This window comes from Heliangelus exortis, chromosome 7, assembly GCF_036169615.1.
Source record: "Heliangelus exortis chromosome 7, bHelExo1.hap1, whole genome shotgun sequence".
NCBI classification, from domain to species: domain Eukaryota; kingdom Metazoa; phylum Chordata; class Aves; order Apodiformes; family Trochilidae; genus Heliangelus; species Heliangelus exortis.
Window position 1 is genome coordinate 15,568,971 of NC_092428.1, and position 23,327 is coordinate 15,592,297.

General features: G+C 46.5%; 1 protein-coding gene across 15 annotated transcripts in view; it reads right to left on the minus strand.

Moving 5' to 3' along the window:
* Window positions 1-16,472, minus strand: part of COL13A1 (collagen type XIII alpha 1 chain) — a 64,838-nt gene extending 48,366 nt beyond the window's left edge. For 14 of the 15 annotated variants that reach the window (XM_071749008.1, XM_071749003.1, XM_071749006.1 and 11 more), the window contains exons 1-10: window positions 16,468-16,472; window positions 11,108-11,143; window positions 10,451-10,477; window positions 8,749-8,799; window positions 4,965-5,000; window positions 3,225-3,251; window positions 2,160-2,186; window positions 1,083-1,109; window positions 949-975; window positions 636-662 (exon numbers count right to left, since the gene is read on the minus strand). In XM_071749008.1, the coding sequence (XP_071605109.1) occupies window positions 636-662; window positions 949-975; window positions 1,083-1,109; window positions 2,160-2,186; window positions 3,225-3,251; window positions 4,965-5,000; window positions 8,749-8,799; window positions 10,451-10,477; window positions 11,108-11,128 (270 nt within the window). In that variant the 5' untranslated portion in view covers window positions 11,129-11,143; window positions 16,468-16,472. The remainder of the gene's footprint in view (window positions 1-635; window positions 663-948; window positions 976-1,082; window positions 1,110-2,159; window positions 2,187-3,224; window positions 3,252-4,964; window positions 5,001-8,748; window positions 8,800-10,450; window positions 10,478-11,107; window positions 11,144-16,467) is intronic. The other variant, XM_071748999.1, reaches the window with a different exon arrangement.
* Window positions 16,473-23,327: the final 6,855 nt, after the last annotated feature.

Consider the following 23,327-nt stretch of genomic DNA (forward strand, 5'->3'; position numbering starts at 1 on the left):
CTTTTTTTTGCAAGCAGAAAGACCACCAGGTTGGGGAACCAGTATGGGGCCAGCTCAGCTGGGAAATGCCGAAGCACCATGGCCAGGGGTGGTCAGGGTTATTTTGGACAGGGAGCACAGCCTTTCCCCTTGTCTATATGCAGGGTTGTGTCCAGAAGGAGGGAGAAGAAAAGGGGGAAAATGATGAGGAGTTATCCTGAGGTCTGCAACCCCGCATTGCTCCTGTCCGTGCCACCCCAGTGGCGGCTGCGCAAGGAGGACAGAGCTGGTGCGGCAGCACAAGGTATGTGCAGATCACCTGTGCTCCTCCAGAAACCTCGCGTTTTGTCGGGGTTTGACATGATGGACGGACCTTTCCTGCCCCGGCACGGAGCATGGGGGGTGTCCAGGAAGCAGCAATGACAGCATTTAGCTGTCCCGGTGGGCAGGAACAGCCCGGAGAACCAATATCCCTCCTGGAAAACCTTATCTGCTGCTTTTCTGCGAAACACATCAATCAGCCCAGCGCTGCCCTCGGGGCCCCAGTGACGCATCTTGTTAATGAACCGATCTGTGTCCCCAACAAAAAGCCATTCAAACGGAGGATTAACATGCAGGAAGGCACGGGGCAGGTAATAATAACGCTAATGACTTACCCTGTGCGGGTACTCTGCGCACTGCCCCTGTGAAAGAAGGGGATTAAAAGGAAAGAGTTTACGAACAGAGAGGACCAAAAATAGACACATGGGGTCAGATCCAGAAGGTGTAAGTTATTGTGGTTACACTGAATTCAGTGCAGCTATGCCAATTTGCACCAGACAAGCACTCCTGTTCCCTGTCCCCAGAGCCCTCTCTTCTTGCTGTATTTCCCAGCCACTCCAAGTCGCACCGAGCAGTACCAAGCCCACCGATTCCCTTCCCTGCTTACTTTTTACATCGACTTTTCAATACATCTCCCATAAAAATTACCTTTTCTCCCTTTTGTCCAGGGGGTCCCTATAAAAGAAAAGTTATTTTAAAAGCCCTCAATAAATGCAGAATTCAGTGCATGCATGAGGAAAGGGATTAGGAAGAGGTGCTATTCCAAGTGATAGGATACTTACAGGTTGTCCCCTGGGACCTGCAGCACCCTTTGAAGAAACACATTGGTGTGAATGTGAGATGGATTCCCAGTAACAGTGACAAAAGACAAAAACGCTCAGCACACAGAATAGGTGGAAACTCAGCTTTTAAAAACAGTTGTGTAGAAAAGTTTCCAAGACAAATCTGGATTCCCTTTGTTACTCTGGGGGAATGAAAATGCACACAGGTTCTGGATGCACTCTGTGTGTGAATTAGTAAAAGGATAGAGGGAAAATCATCCGGAAAAAACACCCTTATTGTTCTCAGGACCTCAACTGACAGCACGGATTGAACCAGAAGCAGCCAGGGCTGAAGCTGCAACTGCCTGGGCCAGGGTTGCACAAGGTTATGTCTGCTCACCCCTCTGCAGGGAAGGAGGATCTTCAACATATGCTTGCCAGAAGGTTACACTGACACTCAGGCTCAAAAAACATGATTAGCATAAGAAAATGTTCAGCATTTCAGTGAGTGAAGGTGACTACAGAGCTGCTAGCTTGGCATACTGGTGTTTGGGGATTTTATCATCAGAGATGTCAAGAGGAATAAGACCACATTTGGGTTTCCATCAGCTGTGGTCTAAGTTTATAATTTTCAACCAAAAGCATTTTAGTGCAATGCACATATGAAATATAGCTTCAAGAGGGGAAAGAAACATGTTTCATACAAAAAATATGGTTTTTTTTTGTAAGATATGTTGAAAGCCACAGGATGGGTTTTCAGAAAACTTTCCATCAACCTTAACTTCTGCTACGAGGCCAACCACAAAAAATATCATCTCCCAGAGTATATTTAAAGAACATAATTGTTAACTGCAAGGAAAACATATCCCATGCATAACTAGAGAGCTGCTGCTGTGACATGATGAATCTGATACCCATAATGTAAAAATTACAGACATCCAACCCAGCACTGCTATTATGAAATTACAGAATTAGGGATGCAGCTAGTGCATTAGCTGAACTAGGATCACTACCCTGCCTATGAGCTCATTTCCATCTGACAAGCAACATCACTTCAAACCAACCCATAATCCACAGACAAACAAATATTTTTTTTACCATGTCCCCCTTCTGTCCAGGATGACCCTGCAAAAGAAAGAAAACATGCATCAGCTTTGGTCACTGCAGTCTCAAGAAGACAGTAGCTTAACCTGCTTACTTCTTAGCTGGGGGAGGTGCCTGCAATTACTGTACCTTCTCAAGGAAGATGCAATGACATGCATGAGGAGCTTTGCTCACACACCTAGAAGGACACCACCCTCCCTGCTACCCACAATAATGAAAACAAAACTCTGGAGGATTAATATGGGATGCAAAGTCTCTGTGGTTCACTGTTGGGGCATGGTAAAACCCTGCTCAGGCTGGCAGAGCAGCTTCAGCTGAGTGCATGTGCCGCACCTTGCTGGGGCTCATGTGTCCAACCCCAGAGCAGCACAGGAGAGATGCTGCTGGGTCTCCCTAGAGGGTGATGTTCATCACAGCAAAAACAGGATCCTCATGTAGAAAATTAAGTGCCAGAGGTATGTGCTACCAGCTCCTTCCCCATTGCAACATGGCATGCAATGTGGGGAAATGGGGAATTTGGCTAAGGAGCTGCCTGGAGCTATGGGCTTCATGTCAGCTGGGTTCATAGGGAAGTAGATACATTTCTGCCTGGCTCTCTGAAGGATGCCAAGAACTCCGGTGTCTCTCTTTAGGACAAAGCTGATTACAAGGAGCCTCTAAGGACAGCATGGAGTTCTAGGATCAACTTCAAATGAGGCTGTTTGCTGCCTATGGGCTGGTGCCTAGGGGGACTTGCTCTGACTGTCTGATTCAGGGTGAGAGTGCCTGCTAAGGCTTTCCCTAAAGCATCCAGTCTGTTACACTTGTGAACTCCTGATTTATAGATCTGTCTAGAAAGGAAGCAGCTCCTCTCTGCCTTTCCTAATCTCCTGACTCCTGAATCTCCCCCCAAGGCATCTGTGGTATCCTGCTGCTTGCCAACCTTCTAATTTTCTCTTAATCCATGCATGTGCATGACATTGCAAAATAATCCTCTTAAAAACTTACTCTGTAACAGGCAGAACAGTGGGACCTAGCAGGAGTGAGGGCAGAAAGCCTTGAGAGAAGATGTTTACTTACCGGTTTGCCATCCAAGCCAATAGGGCCCTGAAATAAAATGGGAGAAATTATGACAAATGCTTTCACTGGGCTGTCTATCCATTTCTTCCAGCAAGCATTATGTGTCACAAGACTGCAGGCACTGGGGAAAAAATTCAGAGATGAGGTGACTGTGTCCTCCTGCTAAGTCCTGGCAGGTCCCTGGCCCACTGGTTATAATCCCAGCTTCCCAGTTTGTTCAGGAGAGACCATCTCACTGTCGGAAGGAAGGAAGGAAGGAAGGAAGGAAGGAAGGAAGGAAGGAAGGAAGGAAGGAAGGAAGGAAGGAAGGAAGGAAGGAAGGAAGGAAGGAAGGAAGGAAGGAAGGAAGGAAGGAAGGAAGGAAGGAAGGAAGGAAGGAAGGAAGGAAGGAAGGAAGGAAGGAAGGAAGGAAGGAAGGACTGACTTGTGGTCAATTTGCAAAAAATGCTCAGCATTTTATATTTTGCAGTGTCCTGTAAACAAGTTGAAAATCAGCAGTTTTCTCAAGACTGATTTAAAAGGCACCCACCTTTGGGGGAAGAGGAATTTTTGCACATGATAATAAAAGTGTCCCAGGGAAGAGGTGACATACAGCTCAGCAGGATGTTGAAGGGAATGTGTGATGAGAAACAGGCTCTGCAGAGTGCTGTCCCACCCGGCACTTTCTCATGAGTTGACCTGAACTGTTTTCTGCTCCTCCAAAAACCATAGACCTCAAAGGCCTGGAGATATCTGCTTCTCCTCAGCCCAGGGGCAGCTCACAGCCCCCCTTTTTGCAAAGGGCAGAGCCACAGAGCCTGGTCAGAGGCTGCCAATTCCTCCTGTTACCCAGGCATGAGAGTCTGCCCTGCAGACCTGCTCTGGCACATCGCTTGTCCTGGAGCAGCTGCTGAGCTGCCTGGCAGGAGCAGGGATGCGAGGGGGTGTTTGTGTTTGTCTTAGGCTTCCTGGTCATCCAGGATAAATGCATAATAAATAGCAACTGTCTGTGTTCTCCAGAGGTCTCAATGCTTCAGAGAATGTTGGCAGCAACTGTAAGACTGAAATGAAATTTTCTTTGTCCTCTCCTGGGCTTGTTTTCTGGTTCTCTGTCCATCTATAATGGCACTGGGGAAGAATTCCCCCTCATGCTTTTTGTCCTTTCCCTTTGGCATGACCAGAGTGTTAAGCCTAGCACGGTCCCCAGCTGACCTGCATCATGCAGGGCCCCATTTGAATCACAGGCACTTGCTGCTATTGCAATATCACCTAAAGGCTCAATTAAGGTTGGAATTTCATCTACCTAGGGGTTATTTTCTTTGTTTTAGGGTATTTCTTAGGTTGGTTTTCCTTTACTGAACAGATCTGGCTTTAACTATGTTATTTTAACACTTGAGTTGTTTTTTTTTAAATTAATTTCCTTTCGGAGTTGTGTGGTTTTGGGTTTTTTCCCCCTAAGTATAATATAAAAAAACAAACCAAACCCAAACCAAACCAAACCAATCAAAAAACAAACCAAAACTAAACAACAACGAACAAACAAAAATCAAAACAAACAAAAACCAAAACAAACAAAAAAACAAAAAACAAACAAAAACAAACACCCCCCCCCCAAAAAAAAAAGAGGGGAAAATTATTCTTTCCACTGATATCATAACAGGTTCTTGGTTTCAGACAGAAATTATGAGATGCAGTGAGCACTAAGGACACTTCCTAGTAATATTGCACACCCGTAGCTCATAAATTAGCAGTTATACTTACCGGGAATCCAGGAAAGCCTCTTGTTCCAGGCTGTCCCTGGAAAGGATGAAACAGAGACAGCAGTTTAGAGGAACTGAAGTGAATTTTGACTGATTCTAAGTAGTCTCTACAGAGCCTTTCCTTCAGCCTCTGCCCATTTATCCTATGACTCTCTGAAGAGTTACCCAAGACCCAACTCCCCTCCAAAGGGAAAGTGTCTTTGGAAGGAGGGGAAATCTCTCTTCCCCTCTCCCATTTGTACAAAGCCAAGAAAATCTTGGAGCAGGTCCAGTTTGGATTGCAAGCAGTTTCCTTGAAGGTTCTACATTAATTAAACGGGTGTCCCTAGCCCATACACTAGGCTTTTGGAGTATATTCCAGAGGCTGAGGTCATTTTATGGCAAGTCTTACTGCCATAAACTGGAGGCGTTTAATGCAGGGTACTGCTCTTTGCAAGACAAACCTTACAGGTCACTGGTGTCTAAATACAGCCATCCCTCTTCTGCATTTATTTTCCTCATAAATATTTCTGGAGAAAAGATAATTTTTTTCCTTTTCTGTTTTTATCCTCTAAGAGCTAAGAGAAAAAAAGAGAGTCAGGTAGTGTGATGAGAGGAACATGAGCACCAGCTCCTTTCTCCCATCTCTTGATGGCTAGCCAGCATTGGCTACCAGTTTGGGATCAGGTACAGCAAAAATTGGCTTGGGATGTGCTTAGCAGCTTCTTCATCACCCACTTAATAACACAGAAAAAAAGAAAATGTCCTGGCCGTTAGGTTTTTATAGCCCTTCACTTTCTGGGACGTGTGACTTCCCAGGCTACAGTTACCCTAGATTTGTGGGTATTCAGAAAAGACAGCACTTTACTTAGGGATTTTTTACCTTAATTTAAAAAAAAAATGTGTGAGCCAAGTCAAGAAACATAATGGATCAAAGTTCAGCAGCACAGCCATGTGCAGGGAAACTGCAGGATGAGGTAAATTCTGCATCATGCTCACTGAGTGACTGCTGCAGCAACTTGCCTTACCCTGAAAACCATGTTGCCAGAAAGCCCAGGTTTCTTATGTGTTCTTATGCTTCATTTTGGGGAAGAAAAGGCTTTCTTAGGCAATTTGAGATAGCATGACCAGACTGAGTCCCACAAGGGTTTCCTAGGAAAGAGCTGGGTATAAACAAGGGTTTGCTTCTGAGAAGAAATTGATATGGATGCATCTCTGCTTTAACCAGAGTGATCCAGTGTGGTGCTGAGGGAAGGGAAGGAGGGGATGGGCATGCTGGGCTGCAAGGCTGAGGTTTGTAGTGGTGCACTGATGCCAATCCCATGGGAGAAAGCTCAGAGGCACATCAGAGGGAAAAACCTTCACCCTCAGGCTATATCTCCTCCAGCCTCTCTCTGTCTACAGAGAGACTTTGTGAAGATTTGGCACTTCCAAGATGGGGCCAGAAAACTTCATTGCAGAACCTGAGGGATGCCCCTACCACAAATAGTCTCATGTTATGCTGAACACTTGTGTTTTTATATGCAATGATAGCAAGACCCGATCCATTTGTGCTGTTTTTTTAGTTCTGCAAAATTGAACTTGGTTAGCTTCACTTTGCAAGATACATATAAAACCACCTGGTCCTGTTGGCCAGGGACCAGGAGGGAAGATAGGCTATAAATTAAAGGATCTGTCCACCACTGGTTTCTGAAAACGCAAGAATCAAGAAAAGCCTAAGCCGCAATTCATTAATTTTGGTTCCCTGATGGACACCTCCCTGGACAAGAAGTGCTAAAAAAAGAATTAGGGAGAAAACCTGGAAAATGTGCAATTTGGCTTCCACTGTAAACTACAGACTGCTGCCTCTTTCTCCTTGGAGGACAGCAGAGAGATTTGCATGGTATCAGGCCAAAACAACAGTTCAGCAGCAGGCAATTCCAAGAGACTGTTTTTGTTGGGTGACTGTTTTTCCTTGTCTTCTTTTTAAAATGTTGATCATATGAAGTATGTAATCCCAGGAGCTGCCAAATCCTGGAGACCGTCTGTTTCTGCCACTATCGGTGCACTGTCCCTCCCTGGCCAGAAGTTGAGCAGCTCTTAGCTCTAGCAAAAGCTTTAACCTCCAAACAAAAATCTGGAAACTATTTGTCATCCCACGTCTTTCCGAGTGGCCCCTTGGCCGGGGTTTCCGTGTTTGTCTTCAGTGCTCAGCCATCCTTTTGACCTATCACCAGCTCCCCAGGAAACTGGATCATCTTCACAGTAGGTTTTGGGGGTGGAAGTGTGGAGCTGTGCCAGTCCTGGCACCTCTGAGCTTTGACTGGGGTAGGTAAAAGCCCATTTTACATACCATTTGCCACCTAAGTTTTCTGTTGCTTTTGATATATAACATGTTCTGTACTTTCCCAAAGAGCAGCAAAGGCAATGAGGCAAAGCAGCAGCACCAAAGCAGACCAAAACTGTCCATCAGACCAGGCATGTGTCCTTCAAGAAACCAGTGGTTTATCCTTGCAAAAGCTACAGCAACAGGGACTGGTGGTTTTTCTCTCCAATTACCATAAACACATTATCCAAAAGGCTAAGAGCTACAGTTTGTGAGAAACAGCAAAAGTGATGGGGCATTTACCCTTCAAAATCTGATGCCTGTGGAGCTTGGCACTGAGAGACCTGTAAGACCTCCTCACCCAGCCATGTGGCCAGGTACTGTCTGCTGGGTAGAAGACACTTGGGGAGACCCATTTGTGTCCTAGGCTTCGGTTCTGTCGCTTCTCAAACAGCAGTGGTGGCGGGCAGGTGGGCCTGGGACCAGCAAAGCTGTTTTGTGTTAGAAACACTTATCATGGGGCTTTTGGAACGTTAATTGGAAAGCCAGATGTAGCCAAGTGTTCACACCGCCTAGGTCTCCCTCACTTGACCTCTGCTGTGAAACAAAACTTGCTGGTGGCCCATCCTCTCTGCAGGTCAAGGACTGTGCTCTTCACAGGTTAATCAAAATCGGAAGTGCCCACTGAGATGGAGAGAATGGAGTCTCCAGGTCTTTTTTAATGGAAATCTCCAGTGTGGGCTGTGCAGGGATGGAGCTGGGAGGACCAGCTGCATCTGCACAAAAGCAGAGACTTGATGACTGAACCACGGTGCAAGAAACATCCAGCAGTTAGGGCACATAGATGCTCCAGCCCTTCAAGCTGGCCATTTTTATGACTCTGTCCTTGCAAAAAAAACCTTTGACCAACCCATTGCACCTTGCAGGGACATTTTTGCTGGAAGAGAGTGGAAAACCCTAAGTACACTTTGTTCAGCTCCCCAGCCAGCTAAGGGAATATCTAAATAGTGTAACTGTGATGTCAAAGGGTTTGCAAGACTGTGGGTGCTTGACGAGAACCCCTGGACAACTCTGAACTACCCATCTTGGTGAGTTCTCCATTCACCAGCTTAGGTCTGATCCTGTTCTTCTGCAGAACCAGGGAGTTTGTCCTTTACTAATGAAACCAAAGAACGAGATCAGCCAGGTGAAGGGCATATTTTATCAAAAAGTGGCAGCAGCCCTGTTGCAAGTAGGAGATATACTTCTTCCCTTTAAATAAAAAAATATGGTTTCCTTGCAAGGGAAGGTTTCTTCATGTGTTCTGGAGTATGAGCTGTAATTTCATTATATATAGTATATAATAGCAGTATACAACCAAGCCTGGCTCAGCATGGGAACCACATTATACAGGGTTTTTGCTCTCTCCAGCTGATGCTGTATCTTGCCACCCCTCCTAAATCTTTCCCTGTAACTTGCCCACATCCTGCATCTGTCAAAAATAGAGAAAAAAGCCACTTACGGGTGGACCTCGGGGCCCAATGATGGACATGCCTGCTTCTCCTGGAGCACCCTGCAGAGAAACAGAGGAAAAGCGGTGAGAAAAGGAGAGGAAAATATAAAGACAAATATATTTCCATCAAGACTAGGGTGTTAAGTGAGGGTGCTCAAGGTGTGAGACCTTCTGTGCTTATGAGGCAGCTGCTGTTCTGACCTCCCCCAGCTCTTAGATCTACTCAGACATGCCAGAAAATGGAATCTGCACAGCAAGGAAAACTATAAACACATAAAACATTTTCTGGCAAAACAGAAGTTCTGCCTCATTACAATTGTGAAAGATGGCTTGAAACCCTTGCTGGTTCCTTCCTGTGAGTCCAGAAGAACAGTGTCCTGCACAAGAAAGAAAAGAAGGGACGTCCTGAGGTCCAGAGAAATGGGAGGTGCAGGCAGCTCCAGAAATGCCTCACTTCTGTTCTTTTCAAACTCAGCTGGGATGTGGATAAAAGCAGAAAAATCCTTGTTGGCAAAGAAACAGCTGCTTCTCCAGCTTCTAGCCACCCACAGCATGCAATGGGCAGGACATGTCTGTGTCTTTGGAAAACATGGTGTATACCTGAGAGGCAGCTTCAGAAGCACCCAGGGCTGGGGAGCCTTGGGATGGAGCATCCCATAAACTACGCAGCTTGTGAGTAAGCAGAACTCTGCAAAACAAAGCAGGGGGCTGCCAAGGGCCTAGGACTCTCACAGAGGGCTTTGGAGAAGGTTGGGCAATTAAGAGTGGGTTTTTTCCCTTGTTTGTTTGGATCTGTATGTTGTCCCTTCATGCTTAAAGCTTTGGCCAGAGAGAAATGCAAAAACACGCAGAGAAAAAGCAGGGTGGCTTCAGGTGGTGTAATCTTGCTCTGTTAGATAATGTTGGTTGGCTCCAATGAACAAGTAGAACTTTGAAAGCAAGAAAGGAGAATCTCTGTCCTACCTTGCCCTTTTTTGCTGTCTTTTACTCTGTCTCTTTTGACCAGGAGCAAATATGCCTGAACAGATGATCTCCCTTCTCAGGTGAATATTCCTCCCTTTCCTAGTTCCTACATATTGTTATTCAGTCTTTCACCCACTGTTCTTGTGGGTGGGATGTGCACACAGCTCTAGAGGAAACACACAAATGCTGAAGTGTCCTAACAAGGGGGGGGAGTGCAGTAACCACTTTGCAAACCGCTGCTTCTTTGGAGGGACAGAACACCAATTTGCTGCACAGCAGTTTGGGAGATGGTATCCCACAGACTCAAACCATCCCATTGGGAGGAAGAGGTTCCACCATGTCAGAAATAGGAGAAAGCTGTGCCATGTTCTTCCTTGCTGTGGTTTACACTGGGGTATTCGGTTAACCTGGGAGGTGGAAGGGAGCTACAGGCTGATTAGGGCAAACAGAGCTGCCAGTGGGGAAAAAAACTCAATGGTTAAAATCCAGGAAACCTTGAGGTGAGCCCTGCATGTGCCTGCTGGCTCTTATGCTGTTAGCAAATTGCCATAAAGAAGTGCAGCATCTTTGGAAGCTGAGTGGCCTGGAAGGAATTTGAGAAATAAACTTACACTGCTGGGAAAGAGAGGGAACAGCCTGAGTGAAAGCCCAAAGCTGGATTCAGCAGCCATGACTGTGATGGGGTGGCTTGGGCTGGCCCTAAAGTAGAACAGTCCAGGATGCTATGGGCTGCAAGGAGCCAACTCACCTTCTCTCCGGGTTGCCCTTTTAGTCCCTGGGTCAGTGGCACCCATCACAGCCACATGCAAGAGGGTGCAGGGGCAGGAGGAGAGGGAGAGAGAGAGAGAGAAACAAACACAGGCATCAGCGGCAAGGGCACACTCCCCCACCCCAAATTCTTGGCTATGGAGCTGGGATGAGTAGGGTGGCCTCAGGTCCTGCCCCAGCCCTCTTCCCTACCCTCACACCAGGATGCCCAAGTGAAGAGCAGCTCCAAAATGCAGTGCTCAGCCAGGCAGGGGATGCCCCACCTTTTTCAGGGCAGGGTTATCTGGAAAGGGCAGCTGCCAGTGGCAGGCAGGGGTACATGTTAGCAAGCCCACATTTAGCAAGCCCAGAGGGCATGTGAGGGGGGCAGCAAGAAAGTACCCAACTGGGAGGGATGCTGGACCAAAGGAGGGTCTGAGCAATGTGGCAGAGGGGTTGGGAACACCCCCTCTGCACCTATACAGTTTGAAGGGCTGGCTATAGTGCTGCAACCAGGAGATCCCCCATAGGTGTGGGGTTAAGGGGAGGTGGCTTTGTTCTGACACCCACCAAGAGTCATCCTGAAAGCCTCACCAGAAATCTTGGGAGTTGGAAAAGGATGGAGAGGCCAAGGCACATGCAAGAGGTTTTGACTTACCGGCCGCCCAGGGATCCCCATCGCACCTTTGTCTCCCTGGCAATTAAGGCAAAATCAGAGGCAATTGGAAACTGGCCAGAAGTAAGGTTATAAAACAGCACAAATGAGCACCACAGACGCAGCTTCACGCTATGATGCAAGTGTCCAGGGATTTTGAGAGAGGGAGAGAGCAAGTTAGAGAGAGAGGAAAGTGTGCCTGTGTGTGTCCAAACCTGTCTTTAAGAACACGTGTAAGCCACCAGCTCATTTGTGCATATGACAAACCAGCACATCTCATGACAGAAATGACACGTGGCAGCAAATGAAGGGCAAGACTCTTCAACCTAACCAAGCGTAATCCCCATTTCCAGCCCTTCATAAAATCTGGGTTCTGGGAACGGGCTTCCTGCAGTAGCCAACTGTCCCATTTTTCTTTCTTTACCAAAGTCATCTGTGAGTTAGCTATTTATTTACAGTTATCATTGTAAAACAGGATTCTCTTAGATTTGAAAATACTGTCCTGTCCAGAAGCAAGAGAAAAATGTGGGAAAACAAGCTGACACAGGAAAAAGCACGTCTGGAAGAAGACATATGAGCAGATGTGTTCTGTGTCCTCTACCCCTTTGAGATATTTCCCAGTGCACTGTCAGGGTGTGAACGATCCTGACAGTGATTTGGGGAACAACTTTGGGTCAAGCAACACTGAGCAGAGCCTTGTAAACAAGACTGGTGGTAATTTTCTTGAATCACTCGTCTACAAGGCAGTTTTCTGCCTCTTACAGTTAAATGTTACTATGCAATTCAAAAGTTAAAAAAAGACAAACAACAAACATAACACAAATCAGAAGAAAACAAACAGACAACAATAACAAAAACAAACAAACCACAACCCTCTCTGCATTCCTGGTCACCAAAACTGAAGGCTGTGCATATTTGGAAAGACAGCAGCTGATTGCTGAAAGGATCTGGATTATTATGGCTTCAGAAGTCATATAGCTTTTGCTCTGTAGTTTGCAAAAATGACATGATGATAATCTCTCAAACGTTCTGTTTCCAGCAAGGTTTGGGTTTTGCTTATGTCAAACAGAGTCTCCCTGCCTGTGGCTGCCTGTGTCTGTAGACATAAACCTGGTTTTCTGGTTTGTGCAGCTAGAGATACCAGCTCCATTGCTGCCACCTCTTTGTGCCTTTCTTCATGTTCAGTTCCAACATGTGTTAATATCATCTGAATTTCTGGAAGGGGAATGCACTTAACTCAGTTTGCTTTGCTGGGTGTACGCTGAAGCTCCTTTGGCTGTGCATCCCAAACACAGATGTTATTATCTGGGATCACACCATTACTTGATGAACATTTAGCCATTTCCCTGTGCAGAGCTGGAGGGCTGTCTGGTACTGGAGGGAACTCCTTTCCATGCACTTCATGATTAGACAAGCAGTATATGCTTTGCAAAAGCACCCCATGCAGATGGGTGAAATGCTAAATAGCCTCTCGAGTTAAGATTTTGTAAATTATATATTATGGGAAATGCCTTTCTTCTAGGGTTCTAGGCAAGTTCTCAGTCCCACTAATATTTGCCTATCTCTGTGTGCTGGCAGCAAGCAAAATTCCCACTGTCAGCATCTTGCCCTGGGATTACTTTGTGGCTGATGGAGAACATAATGCTATTTTCCTGTGCTTTAAGCCCTTTAAATGCTACTTTTCTCCAAAGCTGAGCTCAGGATGAGCTCAGTCACAGTTTGATGTAAAAGCTGATTTTGTTCCTCCTGGCCCTGCTGTAGCTGGTGCCTGAGCAGGAAGAGCCCAAGGTCGGGGCTGAGCTGTGTCTGATCTCCAGTGAGTACCTGGTGTCGGAGTGGTACATGACTGCACCGTGTCTGGTATGTGACTGCTCAGCATTACAGCCCTTCAAGCAATAACAGTGAAGGGGGGAGATCCCAGTAGGACAGTAAATAAATGCCAGATGTTTATAAGGAAAGGTTGTCTGACAGGGAGCCAAGAAAGAGCACTCATGGGTGGATGATACCATGTAAGTTGGTTACGAAGTCATGCAAAGCTGCCTGCAGCTCCCATGTTGGAGGCAGAGGAAAATGAAAAGCAACAAGCAGCCTCTGCCCTGAGCCAAGGGGAGAGCTGGCAGAACAGTTCACATCTAATCTGCTAGGAAGCTGCCTGTTTACTGCTGCTGCAGTCTCCAGGTGAGCAGCAGCCCAGGGAGCAGGGAACCATCTCCAAGAAAGCACACAGCTGTAACTCTGAAACCTACATTTCTTCCCCACTCATGACTATCTGTCTCAGAGGCAAATACTGTTATTACAGCCTTCTGAATTTGTCCCAGAGTGACTCAGCCCTTCTGCATCCTGCTGCAAGCCCCATCAGCAAGAACACTGCATGCTGCACCTCTTCTTCCAGACCCTCAAGCTCACAAAGGCATCTTCAAAAGCAGTGTGTTTTTCACATGTAGGAGGGTTATGTTACCCTTAAGTTTGGTCTTACAAAACTCCTGTGGTCCCTACTCTGTTACAAGCTGTGTCCTGTTCACAATATGCTGTTCCAAATCAGGTTTGCTATCCAAGATCACTGCCTTCTCCCAGCTTGCAAATCCTGGAGGCCTACTGATGGAAGTACTTCCAGATAGAGAGCATGGAGGAATAAAAAAGAAAGAAAGAAGTATTTATGGGGAGCCCTGATCTTCCTGTAGGGCCCTGAAACAAAATACACAGAAACAGCAAAAGTTGGCTTCAAAACCTGAAGGGAAGTCTTGATAAAGAGAGGACATCACATGTAAGGGTTCAGGAAACAGAATAGTTAAAAAAGCCTCCATAGTTCCTTGACCATCAGCTCTGATTGCTTTGGTTTCCTAAACTCCTGTTTGTGAAGTTTGCTCTCCCTTTGGCATGGCTTGGCTCGACCCACAGCTCTCTGCACAGGCTCTGAAGGTATCTGCAAGTCCACGGAGAACAAGCTAATTACAGGGCTCTGACTTTCTTCCTTAGGCTCCATCTGCTAAATATTATTTTTTTCATGTATGGAATTGCTGCAGTTGCCACAGAAATGTTGCATGTTCAGAAATGGGAGATGAAATGCCCGTGAGAGGATCTTTTCCTTCGGATGTGGTCCAGACAGCTAAAGAGTCCGGGAACCTCAGGACTATTTCATGATTTCACGATCATTTTCTTCCTTCTTCTGCCCCTTTTAGTCCCAATCTCACCAAATTTCTTGCATGACTGAGGGTTTTCCTGCATTCACCAAAGCCTTGACTGACTTCAGGAATAATGGTGAGAGCATCTGTTGGGCAAGAGGAGAATCTGAAGGCCCCTTTTGCTGCTGGGGTGTTGCTCATCCATTTCGCTGGCTCTTCTCCTGGTTTTCCTAGATGACAAGCAGGGCTCAATGCATTTCTAATGGATATTTCTGCCCATCTCCACACTCACGCCAACATCAGCACTCAGGGCTAAGCCCTGCAACTCAGCATGTTGTGTTTTGCAAGCTGGGAAAGAAACCCAAGAGAGCAACGGGGGATTGTCAGCACTTTGGGGTCGCTATCCAGAATATTCTGTATGACAACCAGTCAGGCAGGAGCCCAGGTCTGTTGCTCATAAACTTGAGTTTCCATGCAGTTTTAATCACAAGAAGAAGGAGGGGTGGGGGGTGGAATAATTCCCATGGTGACATGGAGGACTCTGCTTGACTCTTGAGCAGTGAACTTTTACTCACACTGACTGAGCCAGTCTTGCTCGCCAGCCGACCAGAAACCCCAGAAGACCTGAATGAGACAAGGGTGATGTTAGCCCAAAACAAACTCCACCTTGGCTAACAATGCTCAGTCTGCCTGACTTCCTCTTGTTATTTCCATTGGCTGTAGCATTCTTCATGGCCTGTCCTGAAAGTCTGTGCAAGGAGACAGGTTCAGGGGTCTCAATAAGCCGGGATACGGTAGCGTGTATTGTCAGCACTTCTCTGGTGGTCTCATGTGTTTCTGCCAGACTTCAATCTTTCATTATGATATTAAGTTTCCAACCCTTACTGCTGCAGAGAAAGCCTGGAGTGTATATCTTCCGCACCCTGCAAAGGCACAGTCTGCTCTTTGGGAGACATCTGCATTGACCTATTGATTTCTCTCCAATTTCTCACAGCAGTAGTGGAAATGCCATCACTGCTACCTATTCTGTGCCACTTCCCTTCAGCATGACATATGCTTGCTCAGGACAGTGGCAAGGACAGCTCTGGATGGACTCCACTTGCAGTCCCCTCCAGAGCAGTGCTTTCCTCCCAATAACCCAAAGCTAATACTGAAACACATCCACTTCAGCAGCCAGTCCTAAAAACCCCTGAGATAAGCTACTGCTGAAGGTTTGCACGGATCAGGGCTTCCAGCTGTTAAATACTTTCAGACCTTTTGGCCTGGAAGGTGCAACTTTTTGGAAGATCATTGCCATTAAATCAGGCTGTGCTCTTGCATCTGTGGGAGTTTAGTCCATAGCATTTTGACTTGACGAAAGGGGAAAATAGGTTGTGCAGCAACTACTTCTCCTCGGAATGTCATCTGCAAACTGTTTAAGACATTTTTGCATGAACAGACAAAAGATGACTACCGTATGTTTAACTTCTCATGTTCCTTCACAGTAACCCAGTACAGTTACTCTATTGCAGATGAATACAAACCATTTCCTCTGGAAGGACCATGCTAGAGACAATATAGTATTTCTTTATAATCCTGAGAGATGTCGATACATGGCTTCATTCCTTGTGTTGCTGCTTCTGGTTCACTGTTAGTCTCTCAATTGCTGTAAGAAAACTACTGCAGCAACCTAGTTGCTTTCCTGAAACCTAAATCATCTGCACTGAGGTTTTGCATTAGCTAATATTTGAAAATGAAGCTATCAACACAATTTTTCTCTGAAACTGATTGTTGTGCAGCTATACTTGAAGGCCCAAGAGTTCAGCAGGTCTCTGTGAGGAGCAGGGAGCAAGTCCCTACAGCTCAGCTCCCACCACGTGTCTGCGATCTATCATTTATTTTTTTGCAAACGTCTCATTCCACATGCGGCACCCAACACGTATGAAGTGCACGCAGCAGATTCCCCCAGGGTGTGTGGGCCAACCTGGTAACAAACACACAGATCTCTGCAGCCCTCATGTCTGCCATGTCCCTACCCCTGCACACCTTCTGTCTCAGCCTCAGGAGCTGCGATGCAGCCACGAGTTATCCCACCCCGAGACGGGTCTGAAGCAGCCCCAGTACTTGCTGTTTGGGAGTTCCCAGGGTGCCAGGACTGCAAAGGCATCTACCACGCCAGACACCACAGGCAGGATACTTTGCTAGTTCATGTCCCACAAATTGTGTCAACAGCTTCTAAAACCATAGAGGTTCGGTACTTACAGGTGGACCTGAAAGAGAGAAGAAAAAGGAAACAGGGTTTTTTTTTAATTAATAAATCCTAACAAAAAGGGCTAGATAAACACTTTCTGTCATGCTTGTGGATGATCCTGATGCTTGCCCATTTGCTGATGTGCTTTTATCTACTCCCTGCTCATTAATTAAGGTACCCCCACAATTAGCAACACCACTTGCAATCACCATCAGTACAAGGCAGCCTCTGAAAGCCTGGAGTTGGGAAGGCCATGTCAGTCAGCCTCTCAACTCTGTTAGATTTATTTTTGGTCCTTTGGCAAAGGTTCCCCTCCCTGACTGTGACTCTGCTGAGCATGGGGAACTCATTCCTTGTGTGAATCTTCCCTATATCCTGCCTATCAGTCATGGTTGAGAAAATTGAATCTGGGGAGGCGAGAGCCCCTTTGCTGCTAAAATGCCTCTGCAAAATGTGAAAAGGTTAACAAGAAGACTACAGCTATTAAACACATCAGGTACCTTTTCTCTTTCATACAAGCTTCTGTCCCATAGGAGCCAACCTGCCCCCCCACCCCAGGAAGAAATTTCCTTAAATCCTTTGGGTTTTTTTTATTTTGAAAGCCTTTTGGAAGCTGCCAGCACGCAGCACTGCATCTTCCTTTTACAGAACCACTGTACAGTATATATCAGGGCTCAAACAACACATTTCTTTCATTGGTTCCCAGAAAATTCCTCAAAATCCTGACAGATATTGTGTGTATGGAAAGAAACCCCTGGACTCACTATTTTGTGGTTTCCTCTCTGTGGGAGAAGCAAGACACACCATACAACTGTCAGGGGTTTCTACATTTTCCATACTTTACAGTTACTGTTTTCTTTTTTTATTTTTTCTTTACATAAAGTGCCAAGAAGTAAGACTAAGCAGTATAGCAGGCAAGCTGACAGATAACAGGCAGCAGCCTCTTTTTTGCACAGGAGGCGGATGTCACAGTGAGCACCTGCAGAATACGTCGCCATCCTGAAAATGCCCCTGGCTAAAAGTCCATAAAAGAAACTCAAGACTTTCGACTAGCAAACATTTTCCTCATTGGAAAGCTCTCACTTAGCATGACTCCTTCATACCAAAAGCTACAGTAAACAGTTTGGCTATCGAGTTTTGGCAACCTAAAACTGTACTGTCAAATGCCACTCTTAGACTTTTGCTCAGTTTTCATCATGGTTGATCAAAAGAGGTTACAACTAAAGGGTACCTTTTGTTTAAAAAATAAAAAAGTTTACAGCCTTCATGGTGGCCAACAGAGTTAATGTCCATATTCACAGCCAGAAGGCTCAACACCTCTAAACAGCTCCACACAAACTTAGGACAGGAGCTCAGGGGGAACCTGGATTTGGTTGACCTGATAATCACCCATCAATGGCAATGGTGCTGAGGTTGCTATCCTACTGGATATGCCAGGTCTGCCAAGTATGCCAACAAGAGTTTCTGATCAAAGAGTTGATTTTGGAGGGCAAGATCAGATTCAGATCTGGGAATCCTAATTTATGGTAAACTGGCAGAGAAGGGGAAAAAAAACAAAAAAGTTTTCTGAGTCTGGCTTGGATGACAATAAAGTTCTGTGGGTGAACTAACCGTCTTGGAGAGATTTTGTTTCATAGTGAGCGCCCTGTCACAAGGTCAATGCTTATAGCTTGCCAATACACAGACTTTATTTCCATTAGCAGCAGCACTGACCCTTAATAACCCGCCTACCAATCTGCACAGGTTCAGGCACTCAATGATTGCAAGATACAAACAGTTTAGAAAAAATCTATGGGCAAGCAAACCCTGAGCCATCCCTGCCCTTCCAGACCAAATGCGACCAGACAGCAGCACAGCCTGAAATGGCTCAGCAATACTGCTGAGAGAAATCATCAGCTTTTGTTTGCTCCAGAAGCTACATCCACAGAGCAGAGTAAATCAGTGATGCCGGCAGCTCTGGGCCCATCAGGCCACACACCCCACACAGATCAAAGGCAGAAGGCATCTTGGAGGTCCATCTTTGTCATATGCCCTCTATAAAATTAATGGTTATGTGAAGGGCAGCCCGCACAGTCTGTGTAAACACACATCAGTGAGCTGCAGGAACACAGTCTTGGCTGCAATAAGTCAATCACTAGAAACCATCCAGGGACTGGGCTTCAAATGCCAGAATTGTCCATGTGACCCAGGAGAAAGCAAAGATCTCAGATATAGTCACTTCTAAAAGCAACATTATCTTCCATGGGCAAGACTGGAGGAGGAGGGAAGATGTCCCGAGGACTGTGGGGAGGGAGGAGGTGCTGCTGAGTAAGCTGCTACAAAGCACTGGGGATTTTACAAAGTGTAATAATGCTTCAGCAAAGTGGATTTGTCATGTTCTGTCATGGTGATTAACGAGAAGACCAAGCAGAGCTTCTAAAGAGGCTCAGTCTTTAAAAGAATAGGAAGTAATTTAATACACATTAGAGGAAAGAGCAGGCAAAGGAGGGAGATCCTCAGTGCCACGGCTCTCAACAGCTCTAGCCACCTGTGGCCAGGCTGAGCTAGCCTTTCCCAGCAGCACCATGCAGGGCATCAGGCTTGCCCCTGGACAGGGGTCTGGCAGAGCTGCCCTGTCCTGGTCAGGGATGCTGACAACCCTGTAAGCCAAGGGATCAAACCTACAAAGCAGCCAGGTTGCACTGGACCTTTCACGGAAGCAAAGTGAGCTGCAAGACACTCACCACTCACAACACTGCTCCATGATCCTGCAGTCCCAACCAGACTGAAGCAGCTGTGTCTGCTTGCTCCAGGGGGATCAGGTCTCAAGAGTGGTGATCTCCAAAGAGCTCCACAAACCAAGAGCCAACAACCTTATTAGCCACAAGGGCAAATCACACCCACGGAGGTTCCTTTTCTCCCATGTTTACAGCAGGATTTTTTTGAGGTGAAACGGAGGTGGTGGTGCTGCTTAGATGATCTAGTTTCCCTTTCCATAAACGGCCAGCAGAGGAGGGACAACAAATCAGCAGAGCTGGGATCAAAGGTACTGTGAATATTTCTATGCCCTGATCATAGCAAAGCCCGGCACACAGACCCAGAGCTCCCAGATCACCAAATTCCTCAGGCTCGTGCAGAACAGGGAGCCCACATTTGTAATTAGCACCTCCAGATCCTGTGTGTTTTGAACCTGATCTTGCTGGGACCAGAAGGACCCTGGCACGCAGGCTGCAGCACGACCGTCCGGCCCCGAGGGGCATCTGAGGAAGCCCCGCTCCGTGCCGGCATCTGCCGAAAGGCACCGGAGGGCTGCAAGGGACCGGGATCGCTGTTTATGCAGCTGTGGTGCTTGCTGAGCAGCGGGGGACAGAGGAGGGGACGGAGCAAACGTGTCAGGAGTGTACGAGTGGGCGGAAGCAGCGGCCTCCTGCAAAGAGGAGACCTCCAGAGCACCTTTGAAAATGAACATTAAGAAAACAAAGAATCCTTGGGAGGGTACCCGGGGTGCCTACAAACATATGGCCTCTGGAAATTAGCACCATCTGCACTGTCCCTTCTCAGCTGCTCTGGCTTTTATGCAGATAGAAATGCTCCTCAAAGACACTCTGCCTTTCCTTTAGCCCAAGAGAGATATTGAGCAGCCATGGCCAGAGACAGGATGAGTCCACCTTATTGTTCATATAGAGGGGGCACACATGTGATGAGCAGCAGGCCATGCCACAGAGTCCACTTGCTCACTTACCCTTCCCCGTGGCCCATTCAACCAGTGACTATCTAAAACAGAACTGCAGTGACCCTTTTTCCCTCACCCACATAAAGAGATCAAAAGCCACTCTCCACGCTGGAGCCCCTTCAGGCTCAGAGAGGGGATCTTTAGTTCCATAAGTGGGTCATATTTATCCTAATCTGGAAAGTCCCATGCCCCTGAATATCAGCCTTAAAAGCTGGACAGTATTAGACTGGGTTAGTGTGGTGATGGCAGAGATATCCTCCAGCTCTATGGGCTTATAGGATCATTGAAATGATCCCTTCCATTTAAGGGCATTTCCTGATGTCTGGAAAAGTGTCCATTCTTAAAAGGCTCTCAAATGCTGTTGTTTAATGTATTTTTTTCTCTGACTTCTTGGATTTCAGCAATCCGGTGTCTCCAATGTGGGTGTCTCCCAGCATGCTCCAAAAGCTCACATATGAGGGATTTTTTTTCTGCTCTACAGTATATACAAGTTGAGGACGACAGGGAACATAGAGATGTTATTGTTGCTTTGTTGGGCCATCCTCACTATACACTCCAGCAGAAGGGGAGAGATAAATATGTAATCCATCCCTGTGAGGAAATCCAGCCATTTCACACACCCAGAAGGCAGCCTTAGTGAGTTAGAGAGATATGGTTACTTCCTGACATTCAGGGCCACCTTGGTTGATAACAAGATAGTTGTGGCTAGGCAATTAGTTATGAAATGCTGATTAAAATGTCAGAACCCTGAGCATGACCTTACCCAGGGTGGGAAGGAGCCTCTCATTCATGGCCCCATGGGCTTCCAGCACGACATGACCCTGTTTCAGAGTAGGAAAACCCCAGTTGGGTGCATGGAGTCCAGATGGTAGGTTAGGTCTTCTTTAAAGACTGGCCATGCTGCAGTTTTCATACAACAGATCCAGGGTACTCATAGCCTTTTAGAAACATCTTCCCTACCTCCATCATGGGAGAAATGACACAAGAGGAGGTGGAGGAAGCATCAGCTCAGAGCTGTAAACAAAAAGGCAAAAATGACATTTGCCTTGCCATAATTAAATGCTATAATTTGAAGGGGGAATTAAATAGGACAGAAATCTTCAAAATAATAAGAAAAATTTAAAACAACCCTCCAGGAGTTTTGCTTCAGGTGTTATCAGCAATAGCAGAGTTTCTGGATGTATAATTCCATTCAGAGAGCACAAGCCCTTGCAAAAGCCAGGCCTCTCTGTCCCCAAAACACCCCCCTCTTTGGCTATACCCTTGCAAAGCAACAAGAGGTTCTTCAGAGGGTGGCAAAAATGTTGGACAGAAAAGAGGCTACCAGGACTTCACTGCCAAAAAATGTGACCGACGCTAAGCTGAGGCACCAGGTTATGCCAGTCACCCAGGCTTGCCTCTGAAATCAAACCCATGACATCACTGAGACCCAGCAGTTAATATCAGCAGCTGTTGAGGCTAAGAGTCACTTCTCAGGCACTCTGAACATCCCGGCACAGCACCATCGGCCCCCACCCAGAAGCCCAGAAGTAGAGCACCGAGAGGAGAGGCCCACGGGAAGCTATGCCCAAAGTGAAAAATGAGGCAGAGCCTCACAGAAAAATGAACATGATCACTGCCAAGGGAGAGATGGTGGGATGGCCAACACAGGGCAGAAAACAATGCTTGTTTTGGGCAGGCATCCATGGGTCAGCAAGCTCTTTGCAAAATGCAAGCAAACACATTTATCCCTGCCATGCTGAAGCACTTAGCAGCACAGAAAGCAGAGAAAACAGGGCTGAGAAGGGCCCCTAGGGTCAGCTCACCCCATGGGTTTTCGCACATTGGATCTGAAGACCCCCTCAGAGTTTTCCAGTAGCCAGGACCCCTGGCTGGTAAATTGAAACCAGATTGTGGTTGACACTGCTCTGCCACCTTCTGCCAAAGAGCCAGTGGGCCCCTGGGCTCAGGCAAACTACCAGTCAAAACCACTGCTCTTAATGATCCCATTTCTCTTCCCCTTTCTGTCTCCCCTGAGCAAACCACATAGAGGTTCAAGGATTCCTGGGCAATTAGAGGGACACGAGATCATTGGGGCAACATCTTCAAAAAAACCAAAGGCAAAAAAGTCTCTACCTAGCCCATTTGGGCCAGTATTCCTCTAACTTGTTGCTCTCCTCTGAGTATGGAGACATGGCACTCTTCCCTAGTGATCCAGAACAGGCAGTACCCATGACCTGACTCATACGGTCATATTTATTATCTTACTTAGAGACTACCCAAAATTTCCAGTGTTGAGTTTCCAGTCAGTCAATGACCTCTGATGCGCAGCAACTTCAAATAAGAGCTTTTTTTTTGTATTTCCCTCCATTTTGCGGTTACCTTTTATGTGTTTGAAGTCTGCTGTCCTGTTCCCCACAGTCTTCTCTTGTCTTTAGACTAAACAAAACCTAATTCTTCCAGTCTCTCCACAGAGGCTGTTTTCTGAACCTCTGGTCATTCTTGTTGCTCCCCCTCAGCAGCCCATTTGCCTCTTGAAGTGCAGTTCTCAAGTAGCAACCCACTCTCCAGCTTGCTGCACAAGTCCTCAACAGACAGCTTGGTGTAGGCAAAAGAGGTGGTGTCTATTTCTCTTATCTACAGTCTTAATCACAAAGGGAAACTGAGTTCCTTCCTGTAACCACCTCTGCCTTGCTCTATTCTTCTGAAAAGCCAGTTGTCCTCCATGAGCTTTAAAAGGCTCAGACATTTCTTGCAGCGTTTCTCTAAGAAGCTGCTGTCCTCACAGCCTGGTGAGACCAGCTCTCAGGCTCCAGAGAGGAGAAAGGCCTTGTCACTCACAATTAACTTGTGGAGCATTTTCTTAGGGTCCTTCGTAGTCCCACCTCACCGTAGGCATTCAGATCTTAATCGTACACACTCATAATTTTAAATCCTTCCAACTTTACTTTTCTTCTGTTTAGAATTTCAGCTCACTCAACAGTTTATGATTTTCTCTAGTTGATCGCTTCTCATAACTTCTTTGCTCTGGGACAGTTTCAGCTCCTGCCTTTAACAGAGCTTTCCTGCCAAACTGACAGGTCTCCTTCAACTTCTTCCTCAGCTCTTTCCAGTATTTTTGAAGTCCACCTCAAGCACCTGGACATTTCCACAAGCACCTTGCAACTCTTAGTCTGAAGA